This window comes from Alosa sapidissima, chromosome 14 (assembly GCF_018492685.1).
Source record: "Alosa sapidissima isolate fAloSap1 chromosome 14, fAloSap1.pri, whole genome shotgun sequence".
NCBI classification, from domain to species: Eukaryota; Metazoa; Chordata; class Actinopteri; order Clupeiformes; family Clupeidae; genus Alosa; species Alosa sapidissima.
In genome coordinates, this window is record NC_055970.1 from 33,439,848 (window position 1) to 33,452,124 (window position 12,277).

Below are 12,277 nucleotides of genomic sequence, written 5' to 3' on the forward strand. Positions count from 1 at the left end.
GTGGGTGCCGGATCTCTCAACAACCGTAAATACCTCTGGACAAAAATATGCGCACAATGTCCTGGGCCGACACAGCCAGTGTCACACACCAGCAGCAGCAGCAGCAGCAGTAGCAGCAGTGTGCCCTCTGTACAAAGACACCAGTGGAGTGCTGATACTGGTGCTGTAGGTATGTTGTTGCTTGGGGATGCTGGAGATTAAGATCTGACTGTAAGCCCAACATCAGCTTAGCCCGTGAACAAGAACACAGCAGCTGTGATCTAATTGACACAATGGCCAAACAGCACCATAACTGGCGATGAAGGATGAGAGAGAGAGGATGAGAGAGACTGTTCTCACTCACGCACACACATACACACACACACACAGACGTTCTTCTCCCTTTGGTGTACTCACCTCCTAGCCTGCGGTCCCATGGCCCTGATCATTCTTGCATGGTCGTGGCTTCGGTCTTTAACGAGCACTTGGAGCACAGACTCTCCTGCAGAGCCAAAGGCTCTCGATGCAAGCTACGTGTCGGACTGTATCTGCCAACCAGCTCTTCCCTTTCTCCCTCTCGATCACTCGCTCACACACTCTCTCTCTTTCCTCCACACACGCACACACACTCGCTCATAAGCGCATTCCTCCTTTAGATGGCTCTCCCCTCACACACGGTGACACCAACACTCTGCTCGCGCTCAGTTCCTTAGTAACGGTGGAATCTGAGCCAGCATCGCATCCCCCCTCCTCCTCCTTTCCCCCTCTGCTCCCTCTCTTCCCCACCCCTCTCTCTCGCTCTTCTGTTTCCCTCTCTCGCCACCAGTGAAATAAATATTTCAGCCACAAATCAAGCGTAGCGCTGCTCTCCCCAGTCTTGCTATGGCACTGGTTATGTGTGAGTGACTGCTGCTCTGTGTAGGCATTGCAGTTAGCCCCTCCTACTGCCTGAAATATTAACCACAGCCCTCTCTACTGTGTCTCTGTTTGTGTGTGTGTGTGTGTGTGTGTGTGTGTGTGTGTGTGTGTGTGTGTGTGTGTGTAATTCCATACTAACGGGTGTAAAATTGACTGCTCCTCCCACATAGCCTACTGTTCCATAAAAAGAACAGCATTGTGAAGAGGATGGCCCAGAAAGCAGTAGAGTAAAAGCCCAGTGCTTTCAGGCCAGCAGGCGCCCTCCACCAATCCCCTTTGTAGCAATGTGGCTCAACACAAAAGATGTCTCTCTCCAATCACCAGTAATAGAGGTTTGTGACAAAAGCTGTCGTATCTTTAAAGCGGACTGGCTAAGATGATTTGTATTGACATGCGCTTTGACAAAGTGCCGTTCCATTGACTGATGAGGAAGCCCTGCTTACATTCAGAGCTGGTACACGGACACCATTCTTCTGCTCGGATAGCAAACACTAGTGTGAGAACAGAGTCTCTCTATCGGTCTCTGTCTGTCTCTGAGGACCTGCGGGGGAAACTTGGTTTCTGTGTAAAAGACATCAGTGTGCTTTATGGGAATAGTTCATTACATTCACTCCCTCACTGTACTATATGAGGGTGGCAAACCATGGCTGCCAGAATAGTATGAGTGTATTCACCATCATTTCAACTAAATGTTGTCAGTGTGAAGGAGAATTTTATCAATACATAACAAATGCAAAAATGAAAACCCAATTCTTATCAGTAGAGTGAACCTTAGTCTACAAACACACATCACCCAATCATGTCAACATTACTGAAAATTGTTATGGGAATGTTATCATTATTTTACTTCAAAATGTGGCGTTATGAAAGACAAAACCTTTGTACCATATAATCATAGCACGGTATCTTGACTGATGTCTGACCATAATAAAACAGCATGGATATATCATGTTCAGGTAGGGTCAAGTCCAACGGAAGTCATTATATCAACAGGGTTTCCATCCCTGAGGTGTGCGTCATGACTGTCAATCAGTCTGGACTGAGGGAGGGAGTTTGTGTGTGTGTGTGTGTGTGTGTGTGTGTGTGTGTGTGTGTGTGTGTGTGTGTGTGTGTGTGTGTGTGTGTGTGTGTGTGTGTGTGTGTGTGTGTGTGTGTGTGTGTGTGTGTGTGTGTGAGAGAGAGAGAGAGAGAGAAGAGAGAGAGAGATAGTGTAGGTGCATGGGCAGTTGTGGGTTGATGATGCATCAAGGTTTGGGTCAGGGGCCAAATGGATGGCCTGAGTTAAAGTGGGATTAGATGGAGATGGAGAGAGAGAGAGAGGGAAAGGAAGAGAGAGAATGTGAGAGAAGGGTCTCGGTTGGGGGTGAGATGGATGGAGAGACAGAGATTAACGAAGCCCTGCTTACATAACCAATGATCCAGCGATCTGGGTCTGTTTACTGTGATGGCACGCTAACGGGATTTTCACAGGAGACTGTGAAACAGGACAGCACTCAGCCCAATGACTAGTACATCTTTCTCTTCCAAGGACAAACCGGTCAACATCAAATGAGTTCATGGACAGATCCAGAGAGCCAATAATATGCAACATGCGTACATGAATGCTTACATCACGCACAATGAAGTCAAAATCACGCCCACAAAATCTTTAACAGGCTAGCTGCTCCACAAACTTAAAGCATGAAGATAGAATGAGCCAACACCATACGTACTGTAGCTCCCATATCATTTCATTTTTTTCTTTACATACTAATGTTTCAATTTGATATGCTCCACCTCAGACCTTAACATGTCATTCTATAAAAATATTTTACAAAATCATTTGGGAGCTGTGTGGTGTAGCCTACTGTTCATTACAAACCTTCAGTGCTCACATCACCACACTATCCATAGCCACAATTCACAGCATAAATCAGCATATCAGCATAAAATACCTGACCAAATTCATGAAGAATGTTGAATTTACTGACTGTGGTAGAGCAGAATTAATTAAACAAATAAATGCTTCCGCAACCTTAGATGACATTAAGCCATCTGTAGTTCTGTTAATCAATAATACATCAGCAATAAATGATTAAATTACAGCAACCTGTTCACAGTGGGGTAATGGAGGGGTTGCTGCTAAAACCAGACAGACACCAGAAAAGGCATTTCAGGTGAGTTGCTTTGCACTGATGTGCTCAGCCCTTAGTCAATGCATTATACAGAGGAATCAATCATACCACAGTACAACATGTAGAAATAAAGCTATAGCAAACGCCAATGCCCACAGTAGTGAACCAGCTCTATTACTTGTAACCGCCGCTCCTCAACACAAATACTCTGTGTTCCGATGTGTCCATCCCTTCCTCTGGGTCCTAGCCATCTGCTATACCCCTACATTCTCGCTCGCTCACCTGGACTTTCTTGCAGCTGGTGGACACTTCATCCTTGCCGTCGTGGGGAGTCTCCCTGCGCTGCCCATGCTGACGCATCTCAGAGCATTGATAGACCACACAGCCGCAGGGTCTCTGCGATAAAGATATACCACCCTGTGCCGATCCCAAGCCTCCATGCCAGGGGGGCTTGGCCTTCTGCCCGTGCCCAGGCTGCACTGCCTCATCTCTGGACTGCTTGGGCCCCTCTTCGGCCCTCGGGTCGCCTGGATCCAGGGCCCTGGGTCTCTTGAATAGGTTGTGGAGGGCCAGCAGCACCAGGGTGCAGAGCACGTACATGATCTCCCACACGCAGATGGACTTCCCTTCCTCCCCAACACACTCAGTCAGAAGAAGCAGAGAGAGGACGCAACGCAGGCATTCTGAGGGTCTCAGCTTCCAGTTTGGGAATCCCGAGAGAAGCGGCCAAAATCAGCTCTCAGTGGACAGAGCCCGTTACCACAACACACACCGCATGGATACGACCAGAAAACATTCTGGCAGTCAGTCTGCACGTCCTTAACAACGTTCTACAGCAAGTACATGTAAAAGCTTTTCACTCTCAGCTTCCAAAATCCCTAAAATAACCAAAGACAAAACAAAACTAAAAAAAGAAATGTCTTAAACCTCCCTAACAGTATACTGACTTCACTTTAAACAAAATCGTTCCAAAAAAACAAAACTTTAGACAGCAGAGGTTTGTCTCTGTTCTCTGCAATCCACAGACTAACTGCATGTGTAGTCTGTCAGACAAGGGTAGTGTCCTAATGCCAATTTACACTGATAATCCTTCAGCGCTCAACAAATGAGATGGCGTCCTGCTCCTCTCTCCCATTCACTCTGTGTTGGCAACACCCGTTTTATATACAGTTTGCTTAGTCACCTTTGACTAACCGAGCCTCACCCATCTTCTTGATAAACTATAAATCTCTTGTTAATGGTCACGTACACACTCCCATAAAAAGATAAAGTTCAACCGGGGAAATCTCTACCCTGTGCCTCCAGTCAATATAATCCCCTGGAGACATCTGCAACACAGCAAAAACAAACAAGACAAGAGCTCCAGAATTCCTTCGATTTCTATAGAAATCTCCTTTGGAAAAAAAGAAATCACCAATGTGTCTATAATCCTCTGTCTGCAGCCTAGTGTTGTGTAAATCAAACAGGTTGGTGCGTTTGCAGCTCTGCTCTGCTTCCTCCAAGTAACTCAGGGAGAGTCCCGCTTCAGTCCCGTCCCATAGCTCCCAAAGAGTTCCTGAACCAGTGCTGAGGACAAGCACCAGAAACTCACTGCCCACCTTAGGGTTTGTCTCCTAGTGCCCCAAAAAGTCCTGGGAAAAAAAGAACTCTGCAGCTCGTCACGCTCCCTCTCTCTTTGCCCATCTGTCACGGCATGCGCTCAGTTAATGCTGGATCATGAACGCCCCTCCATGCTGATGATGTAATATTTTTTTTGCGTTCATGTAATATGAAAAGAAAATCAACTAAATCTGTGGATGCATCTGCTTAGATGTGCTGCAGCGGAGGGATGCCAGGCTGTGATTGGTGGTCACCATGGTGAGACGACCTCATTATTCCGTGTCCTGAATGCCTCAGCCCGTTACCTCGCTGCGTGACCGTCCAGCGTAAAGGCACTGGCAGCAGAGCGGTGCACCATGGGAATGCTTCCCAGCGGGAACATGACAAAGGTGATAAGTGTGGTTCAATGGTGATTGGCCACAGCCACAACGGGAACTTTTGTGCAGAGCGGACCATAGCTCTCCATGCTAAAATCATGACTAAAGCCCTCATAAAGAAAATTCTGTCAGTGAGGGGACAATGGAGTCTTCTTCCAGCTCATTAGGTGCTTTGGACCAGAGACAGAGCGGGACAAGAAAAGACAGGGTGAGGACAGGCTAGGCAGAGGGGTAGCCACAAGTCCAAAGGCAGGGCCTCATACTGCCAATCAGGTCATACAGTGATCACACAACACACACTAACAACTGTGATTCTAGGCCCTGCCTGGTGGAGAGTAAACATACACCTTTGGGAGGATGAAGCATAACAAGGAAGTTAATAGCCTATGAAATCAAAAGGCACCCAGACATAAAAATACAGATAAGGTTCCAGAGAACATTCCATCATTAATCATTAACGCAGTTCAATGAATAGAAATAAAAAATCAAAACCAAATCAAAGTTTGTTTTCTAGGAGGAAAAACATGCTTAACCCCATGACCTCATTCACTAAAAGGATCAGTTACATGGTTTCTATTTAACTCAAAGGGAATGTGCTTTTGGTCACTTCGTTGTTCCACTACAGCAGACACCCTTATTATCACTTATTTTTGCCACCAGTGGCGACTAGTGACTCAAGTGCACCTCTATTTAAGAGACATGACTGCAATGAAGGGGTTTGTATTCCATTTGGTCTGTATGTTTGGTCACGCAAGAGGAAGATGGGTCTCTATTTAAAAAGCTAAGACCACCGTGCTTAATTGGCTTACCACTGAAATATGCAAGTCTTCACGTTAGGCCAATGACTTAAGGATTTAAGCCTGTTGTCTCATTCAAAGCATGCACTCAGAAGAGTGTCACAACGAGAGTGAATCAGTGCTTGTGCATGAGAGAGAGAGAAGAGAGAGAGAGAGAGAGAGAGAGAGAGAGAGAGAGAGAGAGAGAGACTGGAGCAGATAATGTCATCTGACTGTCCACTGCCCACAGTACACTAACTATACACACCCATCCCATAACTCCCTCTGTAGGCTATTTCAGGCATAAATTATAGTGCTCTGCGAAGAGCAGGAAATAATGGTAACAGTAAAACATGGGGTTGATGACAGACAGCAGTATGTCATGTTGTGAAAGAAAGAAAACAGAAACTGCCTGAGGAGAGAGAATAAGTAGGAGAGAAAGAAGTGGCAATATGCAATACAGCATCGAATGATGAAATGCAGAATAGACTACCATATGTGGATGAAATGCACTGTGGAACGCATGTGCTGTTACATTGTTTTTCCTGGACCACTAAGGAAACAAACAACACATTTTTGGGTGGGTTGGGAATTACTACACATAACCCTGCCCCTAACACAAAAAACAGCCATGGGGCTAGAGACATGAGGTGCAACATCTGGTATACACATGTTCCAGCTAAAATCTCTACTGCCTGAGGTCTCTCGTTAATGCAAATTTAGCTGATCTAGACGGATAACAAAATAAAAACAGTAGGCCTTGTAGACTTATTTTAATCCAATAGAGTGCCAAAACTAAACATCTTTACTGAGCCAACACCATTCCAAGGCCAAATGTATTTCCTTTTTTCTTGGGCAGTGAAAACTATGAGTAATGATCCAAGCCATTGTCGAACAGCTGCGTTTATACAATCTGACATTGGAGAGGTTACTGAGTCTAGCATTGTGGCTACTTACACAGAATCAAAAAGCTGAAAGGGATAACACGCCCTCTGCTGTTTGTGTCTATGTCTGTTCACTCGTCACGGTCTGTTTTCAATCAGCTTTACATAACATGTTTCATGAACACGTGGTAAAGAACGCGTCTATTTCAAAGAGGGAGTGTTGGGAACATACTGCCCTTTCGAAGAGTAAACATCCGGATCGATTTTGGCAACGAGATCGATCAGCATGCAGAGCTCTGACCTAGGTAAAAAAGCATAGGTAGGAGGAAAGTGCAGGGATTTGGTTACAGCCACACAATTCTAGAAGCTAGTCTCAATGACAGAAAAGATGAGCATTCACACCTATAATTGTAGCAAATGTAAGTCTCAGTAATTAATTATTGGATAGCAATTTGATATTATGCCACTCACGTATCTCTGAAGTTCCATAGCCTGTCAGCGCTTGGTAAGACTAGCCTAAACGGAACGACTCGAACAACCACTGTGGTGTTTGTTTGATGTCATGCTGATGTATTTATCGTGGGTATGCATAAGGAAAGTTGTGGGCCCCACTGGTTGTATTCTGTTTTGTTAGTTCTGCCTTTAGACTCCATACACGGGGCCCATTCCATAGAAAACAACTGGTAAGCATAAAAACAACAGTGGTTCTGTCAAAAGTCAGCATGAACCATGTCGAGCTTTCTACAACCTCACCAGAGCGCAAATAAAAGCAGCCGACGCGTTATCATGTGGTAGCCTAACGCCGATTTCTTGTTGGCTCGTCTCTTGGACAACAAATGTGATGCGCTGTTTCAGATATAATTGTAGCAAGAGCATCTCGCCTTGTTCCACTATGACATTATTCCGAAATGAGTCGTCTTAGCCCGAGTATTTTTAGAACATCCGCCTGACAGACCGCTCTTTTTGGGGCACACCCGAATCGCCGACTTTTTCAAATAATGGCTTAATGTTATTTGTTTTTGAATATCTTGCATACAACAAATAAATGGCCCATGACGAACTTTATATATTAAGTTCAATTTCCATTTAAATTAGCTCAGTAAGTAGAGTGAAGCAGAATAACTCACAGTATGGAATCTCAGTCTGGAGTCTTAATTTCCCATTTCCTTTCCCGAGAAGACTTCAGTAAAGCACCCACGCCAGCAAAGACTGAGCAAGGCTTTTCACATTAAAGGTGATAGTCTTCTAGTCTGGATGCTGCTGTCCATTATTCGATGGATAGATTACAGATTTCTGTGCTTTGGAAATTAAAGCAAAACGACGCCATGCCCTTTAAGTAGTAAGTGTCTTGGATGCCTGAATTACTTAATTTAAGAAATTACATGAAACGTAAACTTTTGTCTGTGAGATTAAATATATCGTAGAAAAAAGACATTTGTTCATGCGAGCTACGACGAACAGTTGTAGGCTAAAATCAAAGTAAGCACTTACACGAGGGCCAGCACGCTAAACTTCTCGTGAGTCCTGGCTTTTTCCACTTCGTTGACGTACACTCCTGACAATAAAATGAACAGTTCTTAAAAAAAAAAAAAGGTTATTGAAATCCTACTGTCACGTCCACTTAAACGCGACAATATCTTGCCAGGCTTTGGAGCATGATTGTTTTTCAACCATGACAATAAAATATGTGAAAGACAAGCCGGGGAGAGAGAAGGAGGAATGAGTGTACCCCGCTGCGCGCACAGCTGACTAGAGTCAGAAATAGTGACGCACTGTAGGCCTACAGTACTGGTCTCCCATCAAGTGAAAAAAGAGGCGCGAGGTGGGATCAGTCCAACAAAGTTTAAGCAGGCACTCATACCATCAGCTTAGCTCATTTTCATTACATGGGTACAACCTTGTTAAGTAGTCCACACAGGCTCCAGTTATCAATCGTATGGATAAGCTCATTGACAGGACAAATGTGCGTTAGTTCATTATTCAATGTTCTCGTTTAGTCGGTCAGGGGATCAAAAACAGCAACAGTGGTCTTCGCATGCCATACGTGTAAAATGTCAACAGACACACATTCCATTTGAGTTTTTTGTGGTTTTGTGTGTTTTTATTTTTTTTTACTAAAAGATGTGTAGGCCTACACTCAAATGCATCCTGACAGAAAAAAAAAAACAAAGAAACATTGCACTTTAATTCTATGTAGCCTGTTAACTTTATGAAATTATATAATAATATTTTTTAGAAAGCTATGAAGGACATGGTCACAAATGATCCACAACAACTAGGTGAGATTTTAGGAACTTTTAGGAATTTTAGGGACTGTTTAGCTATTCTACAATCACTGTAACCTACAACTTCACACTAACAGATATCTGATTTCATTGACTGGCACCAGTGTTTACAATTATTAACCAGCCCTATGCCCTCTTACAACTGCTGAAGACACATCTTCCACCACATTTAGCAGTTTCTCGAAAATGCATTATAGTTGTTTACTTTAGTCTACATTAGCATGAACTGGTAGGCAGCCTACAAGGTCAAGAGACTAGATCCCCATTTTTTCCATCTCATTTGATTATTGGCCCTCATTGGGGACATTTTCGCCAATATGGATCCCAGTGCATAATGACATTATGGTTTTCTTGCTGCTAATTCAACAAAAGCTTATTGGCTATAGGCCTATTGAATGTATACATGGTAATGTGCACGTCTATGTAGACTCGTGTAAGCTATAATCATATATTGTTTGAAACAGTTGTGTTTCAAATGATTAAAATTATACAGAACAACACATTTTAAAATGTATTGTCTAGTTGATGTAATTCAAATACAAGCAAACATTGTCTCTGTGTATGAAGTAAACCCTATAATTTCAGTTTGAAAGTCATCCCTAATTGTCGTTTTCAATATGTTCAGCACATAAATATCCACTAAATAAGCACAGACTGAACGTTGGCTGGGCTAGGGCCCACCGGGTGTGCGCAGTCTGCTCTTCTGAAGCACTGCATTTAGTCTCACTTCCTCCCTTTCGTTTGTTAGAGGGAATTACAAACAATGTGGACCTCAAGTCATCCTGTCCTCTTCCTGTGGGTCATTCTCCGAGAAACCGTGCTATTCATTCTCCCTCTCCAACACAGATACTTAGTTGTTTAACAGAAAAAGTCATATATAGGATTTTAATTGAATATAGAAAATGAATGCTTGTCAGATGCAATATCAATAATAATTTATTTTCTTTTTTATCTTTTGTAGCAATGTATTTTTTATTTATTTCCATTCGAGGCATAAAAGATGTCCTTTCAGTAACCCATGCTTTACAGTGAACTGACCTGAATACTCAGTGAGAGACAAAATCACTGTGAATGATCGGCGATCATGTGATTGGCTGGAGAGAATGTACAGGGACAGATCACAGGCCATTGATTTTCACTCGCATAGTGGAAAACATTTGACTGAACTAACATCCTGTTCCATATCTGCTGCTGTCCTAATGGCATTGTGCCCTACTCAGTAACCACAAGGACATCTCTAGAACTCAGGAACACAATAACAAATATTGTAGCATAATGCTGTATCGTTTCTATGAGCTTCTTAAACACTGATTACAACTGGTGACTGACAGAGATACATACAATCACAAATCCATACAAACCCTCTGAGAGGAGTTGTAAAGTTATTGATACCTCACTGTTATGCATAACTATGTCATGTGTGCACATATAGTGTGTGAGTGTGCGTATGTGAGTGCAGATCAGTTTTGTGCCGTGAGAAGAGTGTTTGCTTTTTGAGTGGTGTGTGCATTAGGCCTTATTGTTTGTCAGTAAAGGGTACAGCGAAGGCCATAGTGAAGCTGACACATGTCCCTAGGGCTGTGGCAGCCAAAGAAAAAGCAGAGCAGTAGACCTGGAGTTAGAGCTTGGGCAGGTTATTGATCCTGGGCACTCAGTTTATGGCCACAGGGCATTAAAGACTAATAGACATTCCGTAATACACACACACACACACACACACACACACACACACACACACATACACACACACACACACACACACATGGGCTTTGTAATGTTCATACAATAATGAATCCTCCCCAGAGTCCACCATGGTGACAACATGTCCTGGGCAGATGCGCTGGGGCCATTCTCAAGGGTATGTCCTTGAGATTCAGATGATGTCATATCCTGTGTTTGAGATCAGATATGATGGGTTTCTACTTCTTCTTCTTCTTCACTTCCTTTGCTTTACTTCCTTCCTTCCCCTTCTCTTTCGCTGCAGCCCCTTCGTCTGCTTTGCCCTGCTCCACGGACAGGATCTCCTCGCCCTGCTGGCGCGGGGTCATGCGTATGACCATGCTGCTGTCGGCCGTCTCGGCTACCGTGTCGTCCTCCTCCTGCTCCATGGTCTTTGGGATAGGAGAGCGTTGGCGTGTGGGCGTTGGAGGGGGCATGGGAGATATGGAGCTTGAAGTGTGTGGCTGAGGCAAGGGGTAAGATGGAGGGAAAGAGAGAGAGAGAGAGAGAGAAATAAAGATGATTGATAAGTGTGTGTTTGGATTCTGGAATATCCAGCGGACATTTTCTCTTGTCTGTCACAAGTTATTCAGAGATGTGTGTGTGTGCTAAATAAGTACCTCCAGCCCACTATACGTTTCTTTCAGCTTGGCGAAGGTGCCTGTGATGCCAGCCTTCTCCGTCACAACCAGGGCGGCCTTGAAGAGCTTAGGGGTCTCCGGGCGTGCTGTTATTACCTCTTCAGCTTTTTTGCCTCCACCTTCATCTTCAGGTTTCTTATCCTTTGTCAGCATTTTCCTGCGGAGTGACGATAAGGGAAGAAAATGTGAAGTAATATTTAATCGTTCATTTCAACTATAAAATAAGCAGAAAGCACAGTCACCATCAGTTCATTTACTCCCACACACAAACACAGGTTCTGTAGCTATATCTGAATTGGATTCACGAGTAAAAGAACAACAGAATCATGAGACATACAGTACACCTAATGCCATGCCCCCACTCTCTGGAACACAGGAAGTGAGGTTTGAAAGAGAGGGTAGGAAAGGGAGTGGCCACTTGCTATACCATGTGACTGACCACATAATTCAGAGATCTGGAGGTGTGATGGAAACCATAGGGTGTGTGTGTGTGTGTGCGTGTGTGTGTGTGTGTGTGTGTGTGTGTGTGTGTGTGTGTGTGTTTTAGTCCCACGCCGGGGTCTGTAAACACGTGTGTGTTTTGTTAGGCTGTCCCAGTGGGTGCGCTGGGAGCTCTCGGTCGGGGGTCAGGGGGTCGGACGGCCATCTCCCTCACTTGGCCTTCTTGCGAAGCAGCTTCTGGGACTCAGGATAGTTCTTCAGGATGTCAGCCAGGTCCTTCTTATCTAGGATCATTAGGTTAGCAAAGCCATGAGCCTTGACATTCGCTGTGCGTCTGTTACCTCCACCCCCTGCTAAGAGGCTAAACACAAGGACAGACACAGACACCGTACATGACATCACAGGTAGACTCAAAGTCACACTGAAGACGGCTTGACGCCGGAATGTGTTTAGTCAAGGACATGGTGCAATAAATCCTTTTAAAAGTAACATACAAGAGATTGCGGTTTCCTCCACTTCTAGACTCAAAGTCACCCAACAGATG

The 12,277-nt window shown here is 44.3% G+C and overlaps 2 protein-coding genes across 5 annotated transcripts in view; both read right to left on the bottom strand.

Moving 5' to 3' along the window:
- The window catches only part of kifc3 (kinesin family member C3), a 28,949-nt gene extending 20,523 nt beyond the window's left edge, over positions 1–8,426 (bottom strand). Inside the window, exons 1-2 of one of the 4 annotated variants that reach the window (XM_042060864.1) lie at positions 8,139–8,426; positions 7,775–7,945 (exon numbers count right to left, since the gene is read on the bottom strand). Coding sequence is in view for 1 of the 4 variants with exons in the window: in XM_042060862.1 (XP_041916796.1) it covers positions 3,294–3,611 (318 nt within the window). In the remaining 3 variants the exon portion in view is untranslated. Of the gene's footprint in view, positions 1–396; positions 704–3,293; positions 4,150–7,774; positions 7,946–8,138 lie in introns of those variants that run through there. The other 3 variants (XM_042060863.1, XM_042060862.1, XM_042060865.1) reach the window with 3 other exon arrangements.
- Positions 8,427–9,918: 1,492 nt separating this feature from the next.
- cngb1a (cyclic nucleotide gated channel subunit beta 1a) overlaps positions 9,919–12,277 on the bottom strand; it is a 52,583-nt gene continuing 50,224 nt past the window's right edge. Inside the window, exons 38-40 of the mRNA XM_042060859.1 lie at positions 11,948–12,094; positions 11,272–11,449; positions 9,919–11,115 (exon numbers count right to left, since the gene is read on the bottom strand). Coding sequence (XP_041916793.1) covers positions 10,852–11,115; positions 11,272–11,449; positions 11,948–12,094 — 589 coding nt within the window. The 3' untranslated portion in view covers positions 9,919–10,851. The remainder of the gene's footprint in view (positions 11,116–11,271; positions 11,450–11,947; positions 12,095–12,277) is intronic.